Source organism: Syngnathoides biaculeatus, chromosome 18 (genome assembly GCF_019802595.1).
Source record: "Syngnathoides biaculeatus isolate LvHL_M chromosome 18, ASM1980259v1, whole genome shotgun sequence".
Lineage (NCBI taxonomy): Eukaryota > Metazoa > Chordata > Actinopteri > Syngnathiformes > Syngnathidae > Syngnathoides > Syngnathoides biaculeatus.
Genome location: NC_084657.1, coordinates 17572237 through 17597925, shown reverse-complemented (window position 1 = coordinate 17597925; position 25689 = coordinate 17572237). Strand labels below are relative to the sequence as shown.

The 25689-nt window shown below is 40.5% G+C and overlaps 2 protein-coding genes across 6 annotated transcripts in view; one reads left to right on the top strand and one right to left on the bottom strand.

Moving 5' to 3' along the window:
• Positions 1-1803, top strand: part of stk32a (serine/threonine kinase 32A) — a 51522-nt gene extending 49719 nt beyond the window's left edge. For all 4 annotated transcript variants that reach the window (XM_061803233.1, XM_061803237.1, XM_061803236.1 and 1 more), the window contains one exon: positions 343-1803. In XM_061803233.1, coding sequence (XP_061659217.1) covers positions 343-345 — 3 coding nt within the window. In that variant the 3' untranslated portion in view covers positions 346-1803. The remainder of the gene's footprint in view (positions 1-342) is intronic.
• On the bottom strand, positions 630-24824 carry dpysl3 (dihydropyrimidinase like 3). 2 transcript variants are annotated; one of them, XM_061803231.1, is made up of 14 exons: positions 24559-24824; positions 18130-18218; positions 16187-16371; positions 14287-14451; positions 13562-13623; positions 13223-13303; positions 11755-11823; positions 9885-10005; positions 9663-9819; positions 8515-8656; positions 7368-7538; positions 5921-6100; positions 4751-4922; positions 630-2598 (listed from the first exon to the last, which is right to left on the bottom strand). In XM_061803231.1, the coding sequence occupies exons 1-14, from the start codon at positions 24595-24597 to the stop codon at positions 2504-2506; spliced, it is 1728 nt and encodes a 575-aa protein (XP_061659215.1). In that variant the 5' UTR covers positions 24598-24824; the 3' UTR covers positions 630-2503. The 2 variants fall into 2 exon arrangements, with proteins under 2 accessions (XP_061659215.1, XP_061659216.1); XM_061803232.1 differs by having other exon boundaries at positions 4769-4922.
• Between the last annotated feature and the right edge of the window lie 865 nt (positions 24825-25689).

Sequence of the window (25689 nt, the reverse complement as noted above, 5' to 3'; positions counted from 1 at the left end):
GTTATTACCTTTGATTGATTTAATATGGTAAAAAAAAATCTATGACAATATGTACATTTGTAAAATACTTTTAGAAGAACCTCAGCCTCATGAGTAATGGTGTGCTTGTGTCCTCCCCTAGCGCCCAAATGTGTTATTGCTTCATTTTTATTTAAAAAAAAAAAAAGATTAAAAAGCTAAAAGATGGCTGAAACGTCCATCCATCCATTTTCTATAATAATGCTTGTACTCATTATGGTGAACTGGAGCCTATCCTATCAGTCAATCATAGAATCTTTATGGAGACAGGATAACATTACTTGGAATTTACCTGAAAGTTTTTTTGTTTTTTGTTTTTTGCAGTGATCCGACAGTGTGAAGGTCAGAGATGCTTGAGTGGATGATTCACTGATACATCAATAACCTAACGTCATTCAGTGCTGCTCTCCATTGTTGCTCCAATCCTTGAGTGTTACACTAAGTCATCAGTCTTACGCCATTCAATGCATCACTTTTGCCTCCCTGTGTTTATTACACGATTATGAACAGACAAGGGGAATTGTTATTATTTGTCAGACTATCACATATGCTATCAAGTCTTGATAGTGTAAAAGTGACACAACACATACAAACACACGAGAAACACTTCAATCAGTCACCTGCGAGTCTTGTTTTTATTCCCAAATCAAGTCAGACGAGCACAACACATCTCATTTTTTTCAACTCTGCCATTTTTAGGGGGGTTTCTACAACAGTATCAAAGAAATAACATAGAACAAACTAATATAAATACCAAACGAAAAAAAATGAAAACGACTTGGTTCCTACAAATTTGTATTAGCGCCACAGTGAAAATTGGAAAGCCAATGGAAAAAGCAGATTTTACGTGATGATGGAGCACAAAGTCCAACATGACACACACTTGCACATGTAGGAATTTTCTCCTTGTAACACGAAAAATTTATCAGCAGATAAAGTCGTGTTACAACTTTGTAAGAAATATTTGCTCACGTATTTTTTCATTTTTCATTTATTTTTAAATTAAAACTGGTTCTTTTTCGGGATGTGGATTTGGACTGTAGCGTTTGAACTAACAGCACTTTTTCCTGTCATGAACATTTCTTCTCATGACATTAAAAAACTATGTTTTAAAACATTATGGTTTCTTTTAAAAGCAAAATTAAGACTTTCTTCTTGTAACAATTTGCCTATGTAACATTATTGCAAAATTCTGACTTTTTCCAAATTATTACACAACTTGGTCATCTTAATCAGATTCAGGGGTTTCTTTTCTCAGAAAAGTAAACCTTTAGTCAAATACCATTATTCTTCACAAAGTCACAAGTTTTCTTTTTTTTCATGAACATTGACTTTGTTCTCGTAATACATTTTGTTTCTGTCCTAAAATTAGTACTTTATTGTAATAATGACAAATATTTTGGGATTTCAATTTTTCTTTTCAGTGTGGCCCTAATGCACTCTGCCTCACAGTTGATGAGATAAAAACATCTCCCAATTCCTTCCTTCCTTCCTTCCTTAGCATGATCACGTTTTATTTTGAACATTAGGAAGAATATTGGAGCGACGTTAAAGTGGTTGCATTTTGCGAGAAAATCAGAGCTCGGGGATGAAAAGGTTTTCTTAAAGCATCATTTCTTTCTTTTTGTTGTTTATAAGGATCAGGTGTACATAGATTTTTTTCTCATTTTATCATTTTAAAAATGATCTCCAGTAAACATCAACAAGTGCAAATATTTTTTTTTGTTGGTTTTCTTTTGACAATAACCGTAATTTTCCTCTTGCTACCTTTTTTTTTTTTTTTTTTCCAAATACTCATCATTCAGTACGTGACATGTGGATGGGATCACCATGGAGACGAGTTGAAAAGAATCATGGATCACGTCACCAGTATCTGTGTGGCCCATGCAGCTCCATGTCTTTCAGATCCAATTCGCCTCTCAGATGCACGAAGTACCGTTTTGTTTGTTTTTTGTTTTTTTTTAAATCATTATTTGGCCCCATAAACAAGCTAAACAACATCATTCACAAAGCTACATGAAGTCTACTGTATCTACAATGATATGGAAAGCCAATCAGGACAAATGCATGTGTCATTTAAGACCAGGTAGTTTAATTACCATCAATACAGGTTTATTTAACCAACTACCAAGAGCACCAGTACAGAATCTCTAGCATATTTAACTGTTGAGAAGAAAGGCTGAGACTGGTTACGCTTTGGTTGTTTTATCATTTGAAATTAAAACAAAATAGAGTGGGGGTGGAAACGCCCATTAACACATTGCTCCAGCCAAAAATGCCTTTTTCTTTTTTTTTTTTCATTTGAGCAACCAAAATCTAGCATAATGACAGGTAAGGCAAGTTTAAGTCAGCATTGTTGTTGTTGTTGTTTTTCAAATTAGTCACGGTGGTTCCAAATCAGCTCTACCCGTACTCAGACAAACATTAACACGCACTCGGGCTCTGGCGGCACGCAGTTGGTTCTCCTGGGACGGCGGAAGGCAATTTAACTGAGGGAGGTGATGTTGGAACGGCCACCGGGGGGCACCATAATACGACGACCAGCAGGCCTAATGGGGACCTCATCTGGGGTCGGGGGGCCTGGGAGCACAGAGAGGAGCGACAAGTCGGGAAGTTTTATGAAATATGTTGATGATGATTGATACTGTCATAGAGCCATTCATTTAAGGACATGTATGATATCACACTCGTATTTTGGCAGTGGTGTACAACTGTGTAAACAAGGTAAAATGGCCTGGGAGCAGCCAGGAGTGAACTCATGTTGAAATTCTTTCCTGAGGAGATCACTTTTCTTATTCGTATTTTACCCTCAATGCTTTGCTATACTTGTTAAGACAGGTAGCACAACCAAGCCCTACATCACATTCGGCACGCTTCTAGTCTATGATGAGGATGTTAAAGATTCTAAGGTACCATTAGGATGGCCTCCACAATCTAATGAAATCCAGGGCAGTATGGGGAAAAAAAATGCCTTTACAAAGAAAACAAAAATTGCATTTGAGTAATTATTTTCCGAATACATTTTCTATGTGTGAACTGCATCATGGAGAGTGCTTCCTAACTGCTTATGTTATAACACTAAAGCAATGGATACCGGAATATAAAGTAACAGGTAGACAGATAATATTACAACTCTCGTAGGTGTATAGTCTTTTTCTGTGAAGAATGACTAATTATTACTGCAGCTGAATGAACTCTATATCCATATGTCTGTATTGTACTGACAAGGCGTACACTCCAGAGAGAGCAGCCCAATGACAAATGTCTATTGAAATGAAGCAAAAACTCTTTCATTCTTTATTTCCGAAATATTTACTGCATGACTGTTCATTTTATATCGTGTAATATTATAGAAAACAACTTATCTTTTTGAGAGGCTGAAGCTGGTTATTGGCGTGGCTATTCATTTCATCAGGGAAAGTTGATTTGTAATGCATGTGGTTACAAAATGAATAGAACTCATATCTCGAGGCACCACTGAATTTCAGTGTCAATCATTTGAAGGGAGTACAAATGTGAAAAACTACCACAAAATTCCTAGAAAATTAAGTCTTAATGAAATATGTTCAGTGTACTACAAATAAACAAAAACACATAACATTGGTTATAATCGATTTAAAATACAATAACTAACTATATGAAAAGGGTTTTGCATTTCTTTTGTTCAGACATATTTTGTTTTCAAATATTCTTTCCAACCTCATTTCTCAATATATATATAGCAGTTTGGTTTAACATAGTTGGAGCTCTCATTCTGATGAACAAAGTGCATCCATCGGATCCAAAAGAACCGTGAAGGTACACCTGTCGTAGCCTGGGAGTGTTTTATACTAAGTGACCATGAATGCATCACTCGTGATAGGGGTCTTGCACCTAAAATGTTCATCCATCCATCCATTTTATGAGCCCCGTATCATCATGAGGGTCGAGGGAGTGCTGGAGCCAATCCCAGCTATCTTCGGGCATGAGGCACTGTACACCCTGAACTGGTTGCCAGCCAATCACAGGGCACATGGAAGACCCACAGTCACACCTACGGGCAATATTAGAGTGTCCAATTAATGTTGCATGTTTTGGGGATGTGGGAGGAAACCGAAATGCCCGGAGAAAACCCACGCAGGCACGGCGAGAACATGCGAGATTTGAACCCCGGTCCTCAGAACTGTGAGGCCAAAGCTGTACAGCTGCGCCATCATGCCGCCACCTAGAATGTAATTTTGTCATAAATTTCATAATGTATTGATTTTATTTAGTGTTTCCCTTCATTTGGCTCGAAGCTGAGCATGTCGCTGCTGACCTTTGGGCGAGAGGCGGGGTCGACCCTGTGCCGGTCCATAAAAATTTGAACCCCAGATAGTTATTATGTTTTTCTTACTTTGGTAGCTTTTTTTAAAAAAACACGATCAGTATTAGAAAAATGTAAATTGTTGGTGTCTTTATGGAGTCATTTGCACTTTATTGTGGAGACAAATGAGGAGTCTTATAGCATTTTGCTAAAAAAGTGAGAGGTTTTCAACATCAAGGAAGTATGACATTTATGTCATACTTGTATATGATGTATTGGAGGGAGGAGCTGAGGTTATTCCATTGTAGGTCAAAAGTGATGAAAAGCGTCTGTCCCGCGTGGCTTTGACAATAGTTACCATAGATTGTATATTTGGTGCCCTTTGCAGAGTAATGTAGTAATCATGAGCGATATATTTGAAGAAAAAGAAGAGGGTATTATGCTCACCACATGGCGCAGGGTTACCTGCTAGACTAAATCCAGACTGGTGCAGGTTCCTGACGGGCTGCTTAGTAGGCGACGTGCGCGCCGAGGCGGACGGGGTGCCGCCACGTGACATGGAGAATTCCGACACGGGACCATCATACATTCCCCTGGGCACTGCCCTCAGGACGGCCAGCTGCACAGGACCACAGATAGAAAGTTGAGAGAAGACCAGTCGGAAGGATAAGAAAGAGGCAGAGAACTGGTGGCTTTGCTACGTTTTTACTGGTTTTCCAGTCATCAAGGTCCAGGTTTGCACACCTTCACTTACCCCCCTGACCCCAAAAAAATATACCAAAAAAAAGCACATGAACAGCTGCCAAGACTGCACAATGATTTTTTTTTTTATGCTTTCTTATACAAGAAATACTTTGGCACCAACCACTTAAGGTAGTCTGTGTACTGGGAAATCAATATTACAGTCTCTCACTGTATGTAAATCTTTAACTGTATTTATTTTTTACAAATGTTCCAAGGTGAACACTTGGGGAAATGGAATTGATGAGAGTTACAGTAACTAAAAAAAGTTTTAGTAATTTATGTATGTATATAGACCGATGCACTCTTTGTCATCCAATTTCCGTTCCAACAAAAAATGTATTAAATCAGTAGTTTTCAACTGGTCACCCCGTGAAGAACAATGCATCCATTTTTTTTTTGTTTTGTTTTTAGAAATACCCTCTGAAAGTGTGTACATTACATTATAAAAGGGACTCAAAGGTTTTTAAATTCTGTTTAAATAAATTTGGGATACCGGCAAAAGTATATAAATAGAAATGTTCCTCGCTAGCAAGAGGCTAAACTGCACTGTCTTTGTTTATGGAGTAAACCAGGAACAAGAACGCAAATAAGTAACATTTCCTATCACTTATCTAATATGTTCAATGTGGAAACTTTTTACACCTCTGTACTGTAATGGAAAATAATCAGAATACTAATGCGACCAATGTAATTTTCTACTAGCTGTCCGTAACCCACCCAAAAATAGGTCCATGAGCCACTTTTCGGTCTCAACCCACCATTTGAGAAACACTGTACCAAATAACACAGATGTGCATAATAATTCATAATAGTCGTAGTCATAGCGATCTGAAAGTTTAAAATTTAAGTATAGTCTTCACAGGAGGCTGTTACCTGCTTCCTGGCCTTGACGCGCTTGTAGGCGTAGTCGGGGAACGGTGAGCAGGGGATGAAGCGGCCCACGCCCGAGGTAACGTGCAGGTTGCCGTCTTCCAGGACGATCTTCCCCTGGCAGATGACCACCAGCGGGCTGCCACGCAGCTCCATGCCCTCAAAGATGTTGTACTCGGCGGCCTGGAATTACGGTAAATATAAAAGTAAAGAAAGACGTTAGGATGACAAAATGGATTATATTTTATGCCCTTCCTTCCTCTCAAACGCTCCTTTCCAAAGTTGATCTTTTTTTTCACTTTCAGTACAGTACTTTATTTTCAGTCATTTTTATGTTTCTAATCTTTAAAAAAAAAAAAAAAGTCAACTCCCTCATTCCACTGTTGCTCCTTCCTGGCCTCTTTTGTGCTGTCGTCCAAATTGAGGCCAGAACAGAGCAGAGCTCTCAACGGCTGCGCGCCAAATGTGAGGTCATGACAAATGCGTGTATTCGTCTGTGTGCGTGTGAGCTCGATATGATGGTAAACACGGCCGTCCTGCTTGGCAGGGCGTCAAACTATCCATTAGTTTTGATTTATTGTGGCTGGGATCCACTCTGAATTCCCTCTTTGTGTTTTTGAGGACGATCAAGCTGTGGGAAACGAACATGTGACACCATTACATAAAAGCCAAAAGAGGATGTCATCCAGATTACGAGGTTTACAGATTTTTTTTTTTGTCCCAAAGACTGAGCTCTGAGTCCCTGTCTACTCAATGAAACTCTAGTCTTTTGCTTACCTTATTCAAGTACTGCAGCATTGTATGAACGGGACAAAATATGACAAACAGCTCTAATGATGCATTGCAATGCCAACAACAAACTACAATCATTTGTTAAATTAATAATTTTTCGTCAGCGTCAATGAAAACTCAGCATGCTATCTTCGTAATGGAATCATTTTTGATGCATTGGATCTGATTTACCAGATTCGAAGTTGGTGTTTCAGTGAAAGAGCAGACAGATTGATGGAATTAAGATGGTTAAATGCAGCATGAAATCAAAAGTGTCTGCCGAAATCCATTTTCCGCTTCAGAGATGTTTCCATCAGAAGACACATCTGCGATGTGATACTGTGCAAATATTACAAGACACAGTCGTCCACGTATTGTTTTAAACAATACACCAGTGTCACGTGTGATAGGAAACACCACTAAACGGTTGTTATCGTTACCGAAATGTTTTTTCTTTTGAACAGAAGTGTACTTTGTGAGTCAGATGAAGATCCTCTGAGAGCACATTTCCGTTCAGAGGAACTCAGAGGCCCCTGGACGCTGGTCAAAAATGTGTTTTTCTCGCCTTCAAAACTCTCTGCTGCACACATGCTGTCTCTTATTCCACCTCCACGGTCAATTACTTCCCCCTTCATACATGTGCTTCATATGTAAAAATGACACGCGGTTCCCTACGCACCGAATTGTGTTTCTTTGCCGTGATGGTTTGAATGGTGTCGGTGTCCCAGATGACCAGGTCGGCATCGGAGCCCACGGCGATCCGACCCTTGCGTGGGTACAGGTTGAGGATCTTGGCTGCGTTGGTGCTGGTAACTGCCACAAACATGTTCTCGTCCATCTTGCCTGTAGTCTATAATGGAAATGGATATCTGGTGTTAAAATGCAAAAGGCAAATTTAGGGTTTTATATTTTGGAAATCCGTACAGCAGGAATGGAACAGACTACATTTTTAATAATGATATCACATCATCATTATTGTACTTTTTGAATCATCTCATTGACACACAGCCATGAAGGATCGGGGTGGAGGATGGTCTCCAAGAGCCCACTTCACAGTATAGTCCTTCCAAGCTAACTTTAAATATTAGCGCACTTTGTGCACTTTGACCTTGTAGACTCGAGAAAATATTCTTTTCTTCTGCTGTGTCAAGACTAATACTCCTCCACTCGCGTGCAGTATTTAAAGGGAATGAGAGGACCATTTTGGTCAGATAGGGTTGAACACAGCCACACCAGTGTGGACGTCCTACTTTTAAATGTGCCAGTCAACAAAATTTCCAAAACATGGTCTCACCCATTCACAGAGTTACACCGGGGATGGATTTATTTGAAAATAAAGCCCTTTATGTGTATGGCCTACACAGGCTACATACATGCAAGTCGCTCTGTTCTTTAATCCTGTCCTATGTGCAATGACATAAGCAAGAGTCCTGTAATGTTTGCGTCATTATATTTAGCCCTCTTTCCATCCATCCATCCATTTTCTTCGCCACTTATCATCACGAGGGTCGCCGGGAGTGCTGGAGCCTATTCCAGCTGTCAACGGGCAGGAGGTGGGATACACCCTGAACTGGTTGCCAGCCAATCGCAGAGGCCCTTTTTCCCTAAACTTAATTCAAATGTATTCCTGTTCGGTTTATTCTTAATTAATTTGTCCCAGTGTGTTGATGAATAGTGATTCAACTAATTCAAACTAAATGAATTACATTATTTTTTTAAAGACTAATTTATGAATAACATAGTCTGGTAAAGTAAATGACATCAAGACATGAACCCTGAAAATAACAGACGCTACAAAATGTGAAAAAGACGCAAGGGTGTCTGACCACAGCTTTGTCCCAGATGAGGGTCATCCTCTCCTCCACCCCATTGACGCCCTCGGGGATCTGAGTGAAGTCGTCCTTGCCGATGGCCTTCTGTGACACGCTGAACGTACAGTGAGCGCTGCCACTCACACTCAGGTCTCCACTGTACGACACACACACAGACGCATCTGTAATACAACTCCACTATGGATGTGTCTATAATTGCACAGAACAAGCTAACTCACAAGTTGGACAGATGCGTATAAAACAACTCAACCCCAACATGACTTCATGTTAGAAGGCCAGCTGGCAGACATAAGTGAAGCCAACATGCTGGCATTTTTTTCTTTACGCTGACCAGATTTTTTTAAATGAGCTCAAAAAAGCCAAGGGCATTGTTTTCATCTGTGGTGGTTACACAACTGATTTCCACAGAAACAAATATTTGGTTTGCCCATGACAAATATTTTAAATCATTCTTCAAAAATTTAAAAGTAGTGTAGGAGCCAACAAACAAAGAAACAAATACAAATCAAATTTGTTTCACTTTTGACTTATGTCACATTGGAAATATTAACCCTTCAGAAAATGCAAATGAATGCAGTCCATCTCTTACAAACATTCGTCTTTTTGCATGAACCAGATAGTAACAATTTTTTTGACTTATATTTGCAGAATGTCACCTATTGTTTTAACATTTGAGTGTTAGTTACAATAAACTGATCGAGAAAGCAAAAAGTATACCTTTAGCCTCTTCCTTCGAATAACATGGCAAATCGGCTACTCATAAAATATTACCAATTATTCTTCTAAACCAACAAAGTACTTAGCAAACAAATCTAGAAACACAAATCCCAATGTTTATATATTCATTTGTTCACTCCAGAATAATAAATTGTAGCATCCCATCGTATAAACCAGGAAGACGGCTCTCAATGAACTTTCCTATTTTGTAACTGGCACGAGGAATGAAACCTCACACCGGATTGCAAATGGTAGTGTGCCGTTGCACAAAATGTTGTATGTCAATTTCTATTAACTAAATAGTAGCCTGCTAAATAACATGGAAAGTGATGCGTGCCAGAATTTGGAGATTTAGCTTCTATTTGCGTCATTATTTTGCACTATAATAAAAAAACTGCACAAGTGTTTCTAAGAGTAAGTCATACCTGGACAGGAGTGTGTTCAGGTAGTCTGGAGTGGTCGGGTCAGGACTAAGAGGTGGTGAAGTTACAAAAGAAGCCGCCTTGGCCCAGTTCTTGCTCCAGTAATGCGTGCCGTCCGTCCCCAGACTGGCCGTGATTGGCTCCCCAAACACGACATTTCCTGAAGAGGAAGCTTCATTTAGAAAATGCTCCTCAAAACGTTGTAGCGGTTTTAAAGGCTTTTACCTTTTTTGCGGGCCTGTGAGATGATGTCGGCGGCGCTCTTGCTCATGACTCGGGTCACGTAGAGGGGACAGTTGGTTTGGCTGGCGATTGTGATGGCCCGAAACACGGCTTCTGCTTCCAGCTAGAGAAGTCCGCCCAAAAAAAAAAAAAATTCAGTTGAATACGGTTTTCACAGTTTCTCACATAAACGCGAGCACAGCCAATATCATTTATGGCTGTTTTCAATAAATACTTTCCAACCAAATGTGAGAGCTTAGACTTTAATGCCAAAAACTGCAGCAGTTCAGTTACAGTACTTTGACTTCCATGCATGCATCCATTTTCTAACGCTCATCCTCCTTGGGCTGGTGAGAGAGGCAGGGTACAACGTGGACTGGCCGTCAGCCAATCACAGGCCAAATGTATAGAGATCGTGCACGTAACGTCACCCTTTTCATGGCACCATATTGTCGGTCAAAAAGAACTGCTCAAAAGTGTGGGGGACATTGAACTGGAGCAAAATATTCACAATGCCCGAGACTTGTAGTGCTGTTGGTTGTTACAACAGACAAGACAGATATTTAAAGAGATCTTTCTATGGAATACCAGCTGAAAAGACCAGAAAAGATCGATGTATTTCGGCAATTAAAAGTGATGGATGGTGCCCAACCAAATAAACACGTGTAGCGATCTCTTCGGTCTTTTAACTTGTGGCCGCAATACGCTTCCGTGAACGGGGGCTGAAGCCTATCCCAGCGGTTTATTTTCTTTTTTTCAATACACATTGGACTCATTTGAGAAAAATGCATATTTAAAAAAAAACATCTGTTACGGAGAAGTTTACCGAAGTTTAACGTGTGGCCGCAACACGCTTCATGTACGGAGGAGTCGACTCGCTTTTCTTCCCAATCATAGTTAATGAATGTGAGTTTGTGTAAAACCAGGGATCATTCATTTAAATATTGGTATTTGTACTGAAAATAATCTGAGTGGCTCCATCATTATGTGGGATTTATTCCCGATTGAGAACAGATCCAGCAATGAAGTATTTGTATGTGTTCAGATTTTTCTACACTTTCAAACTCTTACGTATAAATCTTGACGACGTACTCACCAGATACATGTGTAGATCCAGTTGTCCAAGACAAGCAGAAGCGGGTTAACAGTCCAATTTCTTATTGGTGAAAACATCGACTTCGGCATTAAATATGGCTCCTCTATGCCAACTGTCTCTCATTTTTCTACATATGTTCATTCACCTTCTAAATGTTTAACAGTATCAAACAAAACTCTGAGGGTCGTGCTATAAGACGTATTTTTGCGTCGACTCCAACCAACTTAGCATTGAAGAATGGTTCGTTTGACCGTCAATATAGCCAGTCACGTGACTTCGGTGACGTAGGTGCACGAGCTCTATACCAACAACCATTCACACAAACATTCACACTAATGGACAATTGAGAGAACATGCAAACTTCACGCATGAAGTCCAATGTTAAGATTTAAACCCTGCGCATCGGAAGTAAGTGACTAACATCCATGTGTAAAACTAACCAATCTAAGAAAAAGAGGAAACAGTCCAATTCCTGCTGTTGAAGGCAGCTGATCCCAAGGATTCCCAAAAATTGCCGTCAGTGCGGGTCAAAGCAGACAAGATGCTGGAACTGATATCGTTTAAGCTGTTTATATTTATTTATTTATTTTGATTGACGTACTGCACGTCACTCGTGCATGAAACCACGTGTCCTTAATAAGTACAGCATGGCTTTCCGTGAGAGTGTAGCCTGTCTGTAGTGTATGTGTGGCCATGCTGTGAGTTGTTTCGATAATGAAATTGCATGCCAAAAGTTGGATTAGTATTACTGCCGCAATGTTTCTGATGTGTTCCAACCTCTTCTGGCCGACTCAGCACGTGCCCCTCCGGTCCAGTGATTCCCATCTGCAGCATTCGGGCCTGCTCCTGTGAATGTGAGAAGCTGATTGAATCATGAAAATATGCAGAGAATTCAAACTCAGGTCAATATGAAGCTGGAAGTGTGATGACATTTGAGGTTTTAGTGGTTTGAATTTTCAGTGATGTGTTCCTCATTCAAAGTGTTACGCGAGGACAGGCTGAGAAATCAAAGTTACAAGTCAAATCACAGATGTACTGTGGTTCCTTAAAACAATTTGGTCATGTAAAGTTGTCAAAGAAAGTTGAGCTTGGGTAGAACTTCTTTCTATGAAAATGCAACAGCATAGCTTGCAAAAGGTACAATACTTGGACAAAAAAATTGCAAAATATTGAAAGACAAAGAAAACGTGGTGGAACCTCAAAGAAGGTTCCTCACAATATGAGTCGACCGCTGAAATGTTTGAATGACAGAAAATCTCTACAAGGAAAGTGAATAAATAAAAGCAATGTTTTGAAACCTAGTCAGGTCAAGCACTGTAAAAACATAAGAAAACAAAGATGTGAGGTCTTTTTTTTTTACATGACATGCTATGGCGAGCCCGAAAGGGACAAGCAGAAAGAAACTTACTTTTTTACTTAAGAGTACAAAGAATGTGATTGTTGAAAAAAAAGACAATTTAAAAAAACAATAAAAGACTTTTAATGTCAATATCATATTACATTGAATGTGCACGTCACATAATTACTGCCTTTTTTTTTCCATTCTCATGGTGCTGTTCACTTTGTTATGTTTACTGAAGCCCTGATTTGCATCCTGGGTGCTTGCAGATGAATGTTAGTCACTATATAACGTTGCTTAGGTTTTACCATTTCTTTCTAATGACTGCTAAGTGACATGTAGAATAGATTCATGAATGGCTAGAATAAAATAGATGGCTTTATTTTTAGCTTAAATGGTTGAAATCAAGTTAAAAGTATGCGAGTGTTTAAAAAGAAATAGCAAAATACCCCCATATGTGGTTCTGATGGGGTGACCAAGACATGACATCTAGGGAATTGAGGCCATAAATTGAACGGTCCAGGTTTGGTTTCGGAGCTTTACAGCTCTGTTGCCATGGTTACAATCGTAACAGTGGGTTTGGAGTAGATTCAGACATCATGCAGCTAACGTTTGTGCTCAAAAAGATGACGATGGACACCAAGTGAGTGATTGTTTAGAACCCGATAAAATAAAGTTAGGAATTAGGGCTGAATCTGATGCAGCACTATCACTTGCTCACCATCCAATATGAAACAAATCCTCCTACTCTCTTTAATGACATTGTGTTTAGTTTGCATTTAGAGGAGATGATCTATGGAAAAAGCAATAGAAAAATGCAGATGACACAAGATGCACGTACGATTAAAGGTAATTAAAGCCAGTCCGAAGATGTTTACAAGAACACCTTTACTGTTATTTTATTACCTCTGCGATGATCTCTCCATTTTCTGCATGGACCTGAGCAATCCCTCCTCTTTCTGCCAAGAAGGTAAATACCTCATAGAGCTGCAGCCACAGAAAGGTCACAAAACACAATAAATGAAAAAGTTATTGCCGTACGGGAAAAATTAAATTTCCCCTTTGATCCGAGGTGGCACATGCTGAAATTATAGTCGTGACACATCTTGCATGTTGCATGTATGTGTATGTCTCACAGTTCTCGGGCCAGATGCATGACATTTCCTGGAGGCCGCAAACTGACTCTTAGCCTCATGCTTTGACATAATACTAATATAATAAAGATATCTCTTGTGAACGACAAACCTCGCTGTTGCTCATCTGGTAGTAGTCTTTGTAAGCCATGTACACCTGGAAGGAGTTCACTCCTGTAAAAATGAAAAGACGAAACACAGTTACATCGGAAGGGTGTCGCATTAAGTCAAAGCAGTTGGTATACACAGCACACTGAAAGGCACGGCAAATGAACTCGGTATTTCAGATAGATTTTTTTAAAAAAAAATGAGAATATTGGAGTCAGAGCAAACAAACAAACAGATGTGACAAACCAACTGCACCTCACATTCCAAAATTTAGGGGAGTTTTATAAATGGGTGAAAATCCTTTTACAAGGGTATACGTCACTAAAACCAAAATGGAATTTGGTATTTGATGACAATGAACCTAAAACAACAAGAACAACAAAAAGACTACTTATCAACTTAGCTACACGTATGCTGAAGTACTACATCTCGATTGAAAGTCAAACTACACGTAGGCCTGTTTTGTTGCCGCTTCTCCTCTGAAGAAAAAGTGTTTTCCTTAAGCCAACTTCATGTCAGAGGAACTAAGTTTAGCCTGGGTTGTGAGAGAAAGTTAGTCTTTACTGCAGATACATTTTTGCAAATTTGGTGACGCTTACTATGTGCAGGACTGTTTTTCATAGAAACATCTTTACTTTGTCATTACACAAGCAATTGCCACATCCTCTCTATTCGGGGAGCCACGACAAGGGAAATGTAGGTACATTATGGAACTCTATCTCGTGACACCTTTTTCCTTCATCAGGTTGTCCACTTCCTGCTTGACACTGTCGTTCCAGTGGGTGATGTCTACGTGGAGAGAGTAGTCACAGCAGGCCTTCTCGTCAGCCCACTGCCTCCACTGGTCGTAGGCATCCATCAGGCTGCTACCTGCCTCAGGGATCACGTGATCCACTGTATGGATGACAGGGGTGATGGTCAACATTTGTGTGCGACTGTTTTCTATTTTCTGTCATATCTTGCAGGGTCAGCTGTCAGTGTGTGTTTTGGCTGTGATCCACCCATGGCGACAAAACACTGGCACATGTCACATTTTGTTTTTCGTCACAGCACGAGGGTGTCATATATCATGCAGCCACCCGTGACCATTATTTCATAAATTAGAGGATGTGCTGGTCTAAATTCTTACCTTGTAGAAAGTCTTCCCCTCGGAGTGGAATCTTGTCAAGTACAACTGTATTATACTCTCTTTTCTTTCTAAAGTTCCCCAATTTTCACATGTACTTTTCTTGTCTGTGTAGTTATTCTATTTGTTGATGGTACTTGATGGAAAATACATGGCCGTTACTGAAAGTATTGAAAAGTAATGCAACCTCAAATACTGTACTGTGCTTGTAAAAATGATATCCACTTAAAAAAAATAATATTTCAAATAAATGACTAATTTTTCCACTTGAGAAAAAAATGGCTGAAATCCTGTGTCACAGTTGGCATCATTACTGAACAAAACAATTGTGGTTTTAAATACATATAATATATTTTATATATATATATAAAATAAGATATAAAAATAGAAAAATTGTACAACATACACTACCGTTCAGAACTTTGGAATCACTCAGACAAAAATGTTTTCCATAAAACATAGATGTATATATACAATATAAATATGATGATGTAAAAAAAAATAAATGTGAATTAATTCTGATCCATTTGTACAAAAACAACTTTGAGTATGAATTATTGCAATGCCAAAGGAAAAATATTTTTAAAAATGTAATGACATGGATAATAATGTCTTATTGTTTGTTTACAACTGTGACATATCTTTTCTGTATAATTTGTGAGAAACCATTGAATTCTTTTGTTGCATCATGTGTACAGTTCATATACAAGGTATTATTACAGTAATGCATTACACAAAGAAGTTTCTTACCTCTACGTTGAGTTAAAAATGAACTAAATACCCTCAGCCACAATATGAGGAAATACAGTATGCTAATATGGCCAGTCTTTAAGAGAGCATACATGTGAAAACATGGCGTCAAACAGCCAGTGCGTGTTTCCACTAACTTCCTTTATCTCATTCAACATGGGCTCATGTTGTCTTTGTACATGTTACGACTTGAGGATTGGGGCAGAAAAGGGCGACCGGGCTTCAAACATTTCATTTTTTTTCCTCTGCAAACGATCCTTAGTCACACTGACATCTTCTGTTGGTGGGGGGAAAACTGTTGCCATTCCCCACCCAGAGAGTGAATGTTTTCACTTACTGAAATATAATGCCCCACAAATGAATGGGGTGCGTGAAGAGTGCTAACAGAGGCGTGTCTGTTCGTCGACGCCTCACTGCCAGCTTTCATAGAAGTTAATAAGCCAGAATGCGGCGCTGCTATTTCACAGCTGTTGCTTATGATGGCGCCGTGTCTCCGAGGACACACACATGGAGTAGATATGTATTTGCTGCGCTAAGATGACGAGCAGAAATATATTTAGTGTTCTCTATTCCAGTGGAAGCCCCTTACATAGTCCCTGCTACCCTCATGAAGTCTTTTCTGTAGACTAGCATTGGGTGGTTGCCCGTAGGAGACCCTCCTTGGGCCTCATCTCCACCTCTGTTCATCTTTTTGTTTTTATGTATTTATTTTTTGGTTTTACATTCAGTTTCCCCTAACCTTTTGGCTCTTACCGATCATGGTCGTCCCCCCAGCAAGAGCTGCCTTGGACCCCTGAGCAAAGTCATCTACGGTGGTGGTCCCACGGTAGGGCATCTGGAGGTGGGTGTGAATGTCGATGCCACCGGGGATCACCATCTTGCCGTTGGCTTCAATGGTCTTCACCCCACCGGGCACGATCAGGTTGTCGCCAATCTGCCTGTGGAGGGTTTGCAGTTATTAACCAGGGTTTACGGTTAAGTATTGTCACGAACCAACGGTGCGGGGGTGGACCCAAATGCAGGACTCCAAGACAAGGACATAATGTTGGACGTGGTTTTTATTTCGGAAGTGGCTCGATACCAAAAAGCAGTCCAAAACAAGGCAGAGCCACAAAAACTCTAGGCTAGGCAGGATCCAAAAAGACATTCATCAAGGTCCAATGACAATCTTAACAGGACGGGATTAACCAAAGGGCACAGAATCACTGTGACGAGAATAGCTCAACACTACACTTACTTTTAGTGGTGGAGAATCCAACTAATAGTGAACGCAACACACTAACACAAGGCAACGAACTGGCAATTGCCAGTGACAAAACTCCAAATTCAAAGACATAGTCTAATTAAGAGTCCAAATGGAAAACAGCTTTGGCCGGTGAGAAGTGTCAGGGGTGACACCGCCCAGAGTGGTGGCCAGGCCATGCCCCTCTTGGCCATGGTCCAGCCTTGCTCATGACAGGTATAGGCATTAACCAGGTCAGGAGGTATGGCCAGGTTTTGGGTGAAGGGTATAGCCTGTCTTTGGATTAGAAGGCATTCACCAGAGTTTGCGTGAGGATGCATTAAGCAGAGCTAGTACTATGATTATTGTCCGAAGACCAGAACCCTAACCACAGTGAGGCTTGGAAAGTTTTACCCAATATTTGTGTCAGGGATAGGTAATTACCAGAGTTACTATTTGGAGGTGTTCAACTGAGTTACTTACAGCTAAGAGGAGGAAACAAGATAATTTTAATAGGTATTTCCCGGAGAAGGTTTTTGTAAGTGTTCACAGAAGTTAGAGTTAGGTGGCCTTCATTAGTTATAGTTACAGTCATGAGGGTTAGTTTGGTAATGTTAATCAAGATTATTAACCAATGTTAGTTGAGGTCAGAAGATGTTGACCAGAGTTAGTTAAGGTTACTAGGTGTTACCCAGTTTAGCAAGCATTCACCATAGTGTACATCGTGTCTCCGGGAGTTAGCCGGCAGCTTAATTGTTCTGCACTCATTTGGTTGTTTATTATGCAACACCAGCTTTCCTGTAGGAGCCTCCCTCAGAGGGGGGGACAAGGAGAGCATAATAGGAACTCTAAGGCTGAATGGGATCAGGGATGAAGTTCCAGAAAGATTGTATATATTTAAAAAGGTAAAAAGTTAAGGCTCAATTTCTCAACAAAACTTCCGCCGAGCCTTTTGTTTAGTCAGACCGTATTGACACTGCAATAGTTTGACCTGCCTCACAGTTCTGCGGACCCGGATTCAAATCCAGCCTGTGTGTAGTTTACATTTCTCTCCATAACTGCGTGGGTTGTCGTTGGGTACTTCAGTTCCATTCCACAGCCCAAGAATAGGAATGGTAGGAAAACTGAAGGCTCTAAATTGCCTATAGGTGTGAATGTGTGACTGATTGTCTATACAGTATGCGCTCCAGCACACCCATGACCTTTTTGAGGCCAAGAAGGGCGGAAAATGGAGGGATTGATGAATAGTTGGCCTTGTCTCAACTTTTTCCTTTAGCCCGAGCCTGAAATATTCTCCCGCCTAACCCCCACCCCACCCAACTTCCTAAAGCTCTGACTCAAGGGGTTCTAACTTTTTTTTCCATTCAAATTAATTCACCCTGGAATATACCCGCGAGGATTTGAATAAGGGTTTAAAAAGATGGAGAGTCCGAGGAAGAAATATTAAAGGATAAGCTAAGAGGACGGCTCTTACTTGATGAGGCCATCCTCCATGTAGATGTCTGCGTGGAAGGATTGATCATCATTCACAATCCGGCCGCCTTTGATCAGGAGCCGGTCGCTCTGCAGGAAAAAAAATATATATATATTTGTATGCTCAAGAGGTGCAGCTTTCCAAGGGTTTCACACCGCCTCCATGTTTATACAATAAAATCATTTTTGGGGAAATAAAAAAGGAATATCCCAACAAATGACTGTATCACGTAATGTGGCCTGATCTGGGCGTTGCCATGACATCTCACAGTCAGACAAATCAAAGTCTATTCCTGCCGCCGAGTTGTGGACTGACTCCAGCCTACTGTTGCCATGGCAACGAGTTCACCGCAGAGAGGGAGAGTGGATAGATAGGGGCCTGGCTTTTGCTTTGTTGGAGAGAACCAACAGCCGTTGGTTACCGAGGCACGGGATAGAAAATTGAGGATCATAAACAAATCAACCATAGTGTACAGAATATTATAGTGTAGGTATTGTTCTAGATTATGATGGAAAATGGATACAAGTGTAGGTTAATTTCTAAACATTCTGGCATAACTACATTTCACATACAGTATGTAAGGTGATTTGAGATAAGAGAAAAAAATACTTACGAGAGAGAGCACAATTTACTACACATGAGGTACATGCGTGTAAAAGAGAAGCTTGGAGATGAACAAATTCTTGGGACAAACAAAGAGTATGCTGCTTTTTTGCGGTATGGCTGTTGTTCCGTTCTCAGAGAATATCTAAATAAATAAGTTTGTCCAGATCTCCTCAACATTATTGTCAATTAAACACTAACGGCAAATTAAATTATTTGTATTATTATTAATTCAATCACATTAAACACTAATTTGCAGTACAATATTATATAATTGGTTGTTAAGAATTCAGCGGAATGAAATGTCGCTTTGTGTCTGACTATAAATGAAACAAAAAGGGGCGCGAACAGCAGACCATGTTGAGTTTGTTGACTAAGGTTGATAAATGATGTCTATGTTGATATTCGGTTGAGTTGTTGAAAAACAGGTGATGCCACATTTTAGTTGGAAACAGGAATTTAAAATATTCACTTTAAACAAAATAAAATCACAATCAATTAATTGAGAGGAAATTTGAGTTGTTCAAGGACATTTAGTCAATCGCAAATCGAAATTGTGCTGATAGGTTATGTTTGTTAGGATAAAACATTTGTATAATTTTACATTTGTGTTACCTAATACAAATAATATAATATAATGCATTTATCCTAACATTCATTGGTGACCAGTCTAAATTGTACCCTGCCTCTCATCAGCCGAGATGGGCTCCAGCTCACCCTTGACCCCAGTGAGGACAAGCAAAAAAGAAACTCAATGGCAGAATGCGTGTTTGTAGTGTGCTAGAGTCAGTAGTCCATCCCTCCCAGGAAAAAAAAAAAAAATTGTTAGTGTTCCAAGAGCTCCAACAATCTGTCGAGTCTTTGTGCGTGATAGTGGTGTCGTACAAGTGAAAGCGAGGCCAGAATCTTCCCAGGCGACCACACCCTTCAAGTATTTCACTATTAGACTGAAGCGCAAAACACGCTTGCACATCACTGGTGCACTAAAACTGTCGCTCATCCACTCCCTCCACACAACCATTCCACTCGTCTACCGCCTTGCATCATATAATCATGGCAGTGCATTCATATGTGTTTTTATTTGTGTCAATATTCTACTGTTTGTACACTGGCAGGAAAAGGATATTTTGTTTGGTTTATGTGCACAGTCCCTTCCCCTGCCAATACCAAAAGTAGTAGATCCCCCCTAAAATAATTTGTATAATTATCTATATTAATTGCTTAAAACACAACCTATCAACAAATATCACTTAAAACTCATATTACAATATTAGCCTAAAAAATAAATGGCTTAAAGTGTCTCTGACTCGCTGTATCTTCCATTACAAAACTTGGCTCCACCCTGACATACTTGGTAGAGAGAAAAATTTCACCATTCAATACTTCTTTGACACCAACTACTACATTGCAGTTATCCATGTTTTTTTTTTTTGGAGAGGGATGAGGGTGGGGGTTCATAGAACAATAGAATCAAATTGCAAATAGCAGAGGTTGTCAGCAAATAGAAAATATGGAAGCTATTCTCAGAGCAGAGAGGGGCACAAATATGTGAATTATTATAGTTAGGTGAGTTTTACATTAGTAGAATATATAGCAAACAAAAGTATATACAATAGTACCAAAACGTACCATATCATATTTGTATGTATTATGTATGTCCATCCATCCATTTTCTTCGCCACTTATCCTCACAAGGGTCACGGGGAGTGCTGGAGCCTATCCCAGCTGTCAACGGGCAGGAGTTAGGGTACACCCCGAACTGGTTACCAGCCAATTGCTGGCCGGGATCGAACATGGGTCCTCAGCACTGTGAGGCCAACGCTTAACCAGCTGCTCCACCGTGGTGCCCGTATTATGCATGTATGTATGTATGTATTATTATTGTTATTATTATGTCCTATGATAATGATACATTGTCTCCACCCTAAAACACTTCATACAATATTTGCTGAGATGATAAAATGTGATTTATATGCGATATAAAGAAAAATAGCAGACATAAATTAATGGCTAGTCACTTCCCATGCTTGCTTGTACTTCATGTTGACGATGCTTTATTGAGTATAACAGATGATTGTTTCATAATTCATCCCCTTTGAGTTCATTTCGCAACATTTCAGTCTTTGAAGTAGTAAGTCTTTTCATCAGATTAGTCCATTATTTTTCATCACACTGTGGAAAAGTATTGGTCTATAAGGACTAAGAACCAGACTAAATAATCCTCTTTGGGTTTTTAATCGAGGCAAAGCTTCCTTGACTTTAGACTTTTGCTGTGGCAAACGCGTTGACGCCATTTGGCAGCTGTAGTAGTCGAGGTCACGTGACAGGATGCTGAGTACAGTTTGAAAGCTTCGGTCCAAAGAGATTGAAAGATTGTCTGTGTGAAGAAAAGAGGGAGCAAAAGCAGGAAGAGCAAACACTGGTCCGACGTGATCGCCTTGATCCTGATCTGCACAGACCTTCCAGGGTCACGTCCTACTTTGTCACTCCCGCTGACTGCATCCTGTTTTACGAGTGGCACATTAAAAAATAAATAAATGAAAAATCCCAATAGGATGATCTAGGCCCTATTGTTGGAGCTATAATAAAGTACATCACGCAGATAGAATGTTAATAGGAGATTTTATGGCAGTTAATTTAAGGTTGGCTGAAAATCCTACTTCATAAAAAACATTCAGTTGGCGTAGGTAAAAGCTGAATGATGGAAAGTCTATTCACACTCAATAATTCTTGGAAAGATTTATGGGTTATAAATGATGAAATGTGTTCCCACACTAGAAACGACTGCAACATGTCTTTTTCTGGGTTAGCGTTCAGGATTATTTTTTTTTTTTTTAAATCTCCTTCACATCATATTCAAGGCAGTGACATGGCACCTAGTGGGTAGGACATTTGCCTCGCGCCTCTTCAATTCCAGGTTTAAATCTAGGCTGCAGCATTTCTGCGTGGACCTTGCATGTTCTTGTGCTTGAACTGGTTTTCTCTTCCCCAAAGATTCTGAGAACATGCTTTGTAGGTTCACTGAAGACTGTCAATTGTGTAGTTTTTGTATGTTGAGTGTCTACCTTGCCCCACGCCCAGAGTAAGCTAGAATAGCTCACATGTGACTCTGGTGGGTAAAAGCGTTACACAAAGTGAAAAGTACACTCATGCATTCAAAGAGCTGCAGAATACTACCAAAAATAGACTCTATTCTTCTTCTACTGGATAATAATTCTTGACAGATAAGTAGAGGTAAAGTTCAAAGTTCGGCTGCGACAAACAATTCATGAGTCGAAAAAAATAACACAAAGCGTCAAAAATAGCACACGTCTCTTTCTCTCCACAGGAAACTGTCATCTGGTTGCCAGCTACAATTAAATACAAAAAAAAAAATAGATTACAGGATGTTGCTGTTGTGCTATTTTCCACTTTCACCAGACTGCAAGGAAGAATATTTCTTAGAGGCTCTTGTTACTGCGTTGAAATTGGGACTATTACTGAACAACTCCCAGGTTAGACAGGATGTTAATAGTAGCTGCTATTAAGGTGTGTGTGTGCGTGGGGGGGGGGGGTTCAAATGGGCTCGGAGGGCAGCTCAGACCCTACGGGAACTCTGCACCCAAGTTTCTGTTTTCTCCCGGTTGCCCAGAGAACAAAATATTTACCCAAAAAGCTGCATTTTGTTCACGATTAAGAAAAATGACCCACTCGAGTTAAATGCAGACAGTGCAGTTTGCTAATATATATGCACCAACACGTAGGGGGAGGGGGTGCTTGGTGGCATCTTGAATGTGCAGCGGTTGCTATGGTGAGTCACATTTGGGTAGGCCACGTTCTGTTTTGTTTTGCACACAACCCCACTTTGTGGCAACGCGCCTGGTGATGGCATAAGCATGAGCATTTCCCAGCTGGGACATTTTAGGTGCTTATCCCCAACGGAAGCAGCAGAGCGCGGGTGGCGTTGGGGGTTTAGCAGTCCCGGGGTGGGGTGGGGGCTGAGGGGGAACTGTGAAGGGAGCACGGCAGAAAGGGAGAACCGCACTTACAAATGTGACAGCCACTTTGGCACAGGCTAGTGTGAGGAAACATCTGGAATAGAAAAGAATAGAATCTTTTATGGCTGAAAAGTGGATGGTAGCAGCACGTACTAATAACAATAACAAAGCAGTACAAGTAAGAATAATCCAATGATATCTCATGGCAGTATATGAATATTAAGTATGATATGATTAAATATCCATCCATCCATTTTCTTTTGCCACTTATCCTCACTAGGGTCACGGGGAGTGCTGGAGTCTATCCGAGCTGTCAACGGGCAGGAGGTGGGGTACACCCTGAACTGGTTGCCAGCATATTGCAGGGCACATGGAGACAAACAGCCCCCCTCACAATCACACCTAGGGACAATTTAGAGTGTCCAATTAATGTTGCATGTTTTGGGGATGTGGGAGGAAACCAGAGTGCCCGGCGAAAACCCACGCAGGCATGGGGAGAGCATGCAAACTCCACACAGGCGGGGCCGGGATCGAACCCAAGTCCTCAGAACTGTGAGGGCAACGCTTTACCAGCTGATCCACCATGCTGTCATGATTAAGTATGTATATAAATATTGAATATGATTAGACAAGGCTATGGCCTAAATGAAGCTCTTGCCCTGTTTTCACTACAGTTGTTTTGCCTCAGATTGACACGGCATGGCACCAAATCAATATTATGATATATGATCTTTTCAATGTATTTGCATTCCGTTATCGCGCTTACTCATGTTACTAATCTTTGGCAGAATGGGGTCCGGTCACGTGACCAATTACATGAAGTTTAATCTTAAGAACACTCAGCAGGTGTGGCTCGTTCCGCATTATCAAGATGAAAACATTCCAAAAGAAATGCTGGATGAAAATAAATACCTACAAATATGGAACCTCTTTGGATTTCAAAGAACTCGCGCCATTCGGTGAGACATCATTTTGATGCTAAAGGAGCGAATGCAAAGACAAAGGCCTCGCGACGCTCCACATCAGCGCAGCAATGAAAATTGGCCGGCATGACAAACGCACACACAAAGGAGGACATGTCTGCAGCTGGAAGACAAACCAGAAGCGCAGCTGTCTTAACTGGCCTCCATTCAACCTCCGCCCTGAATGCTGTGACACAATTGCTCTCCTTCTTGAAATTCGCAATTCAAGAGCCTCCTTTCCCTACATGCCGCTTTATCCTAGATCATCCCAAAATGGGCGTGTGCCTGCCTGACAACCTTCCCCCCCCCCCTCATCCCCATCTACCTCCCACCTCGCCTGCCTTTCACTCTTTCCTCTGCACCACACCAAGCCTGCAACATCAACGGTCAGTTTGGAAACCAGAAAATCCTTTCTGGGATTACGTTGGAGTCACACGCAGGCATGACTAGAGTGTGGAGTTAAAGGATAGATCATATAATAGGATAGAGCAGGATGAAACAAACTGGGGGGGGGGGGAAATCCTGCAACATGCAAAAAACACACTAAAAAAAGAGAATTGTGTGCGTTACAACAGACCAATTGATTGGGAAAAAAATCTACTCTTGAGGGGGAAACAAAACATGAAGTAAAATAGGTTTGCATTAGAATGATCCTATGGGCGAGTCCCTCAACAAAGAAAAGAGAAAAACGCCTAATGCCGAGCATGCTCCGTGCTCACTGCAGCACGAAGGCTGACCGACAAAATATTAGACGCAATGGTCGTATCGTTTAAACAAGGGCGATGCTGCTACGTCTCGATGTACGACTGCAGAAGCCAGCGCTAATGCGGTGATTTATCCCAGCCATCAAAGTTCCCACATTCCCTGGAGCGTCATGAACTACTCACCGTGATCTTCGGGATGTTCTTTTTGCCTTGATAAGACATCGTCCCTTTCCCCTTTTTTCTTATTTTAAGTCGCTGAACACAACAAGGGGTGTAAAAGCACGATGATAATTCCCCTCTTGGACGGATGCTGGATGTGGAATGTTCCGGGAATGTCAGTGAAGCACGATGCGAGCAAACACACGCATACGCGCGCACACATACACACACACGCACGCACACACGCGGTCGGTCACAAGCTCCCAAAGTGTTGCAGGAGCGTCAATGGTCCAAAGACACCACTGGGGTGGGGGGTGGGGTGGGGTGGGGTGGGGTGGGGGGCAGCCCCGCCCTCAAATGGAAAGGAGGCAGCTGCATCATGTTGCCTCAAGAGGACGCCAGACGCCCCTCACAAACTTCATGCTTGCGTTTAGCCGCTTACACACGTTGGTGAAAATTACACCTAATTGGTGATAAAAAAAAAAAAAAACAATATCTGATTTGTGTATTACAACACTTTATATTATTATTTCCTATACTATTTATTTCTTATCTAAATATAATTTGAAATGATTGCTTTTTTACATAATATATAAGTATTGAAAATTCATGATTGTTATATCACTCATTTATTATTTATGCATTTTAAAAACATTATTTTGCTCTATTTATCATTATTATTATTACTGTGTTCATCTCAGATGACACGCTGTGGCGACCCTAATGGGACAAGCCGAAAGGAAAAGAAGATTATTATTATTATTATGATCATTAGGCTTATTATTACTATTGAGAGACACTCAAATAAAATATATTTATTATTATTATTATTATTATTATTGTTATCATCCATCCATCCATTTTCTTTACCGCTTATCCTCACGAGGGTCGTGGGGAGTGCTGGAGCCTATCCCAGCTGTCAACAGGTAGGAGGCGGGAGGAGGCGGGGTGTGAACTGAATTGAACTGGTTTCCAGCCAGTCGCAGGGCAATTGTTATCATTATATTATATATTATTTACTTTTATCATTATTCTTACTAGAGGCAGGCATCCAGGGTAAAACTGTGCCAAACATATATGCGCTCATCTAATCTTAACGGGACAAGCCAAAAGGAAAAGAAGAAGAAGAATCCTTACTTGAGGCAATCAAAATTA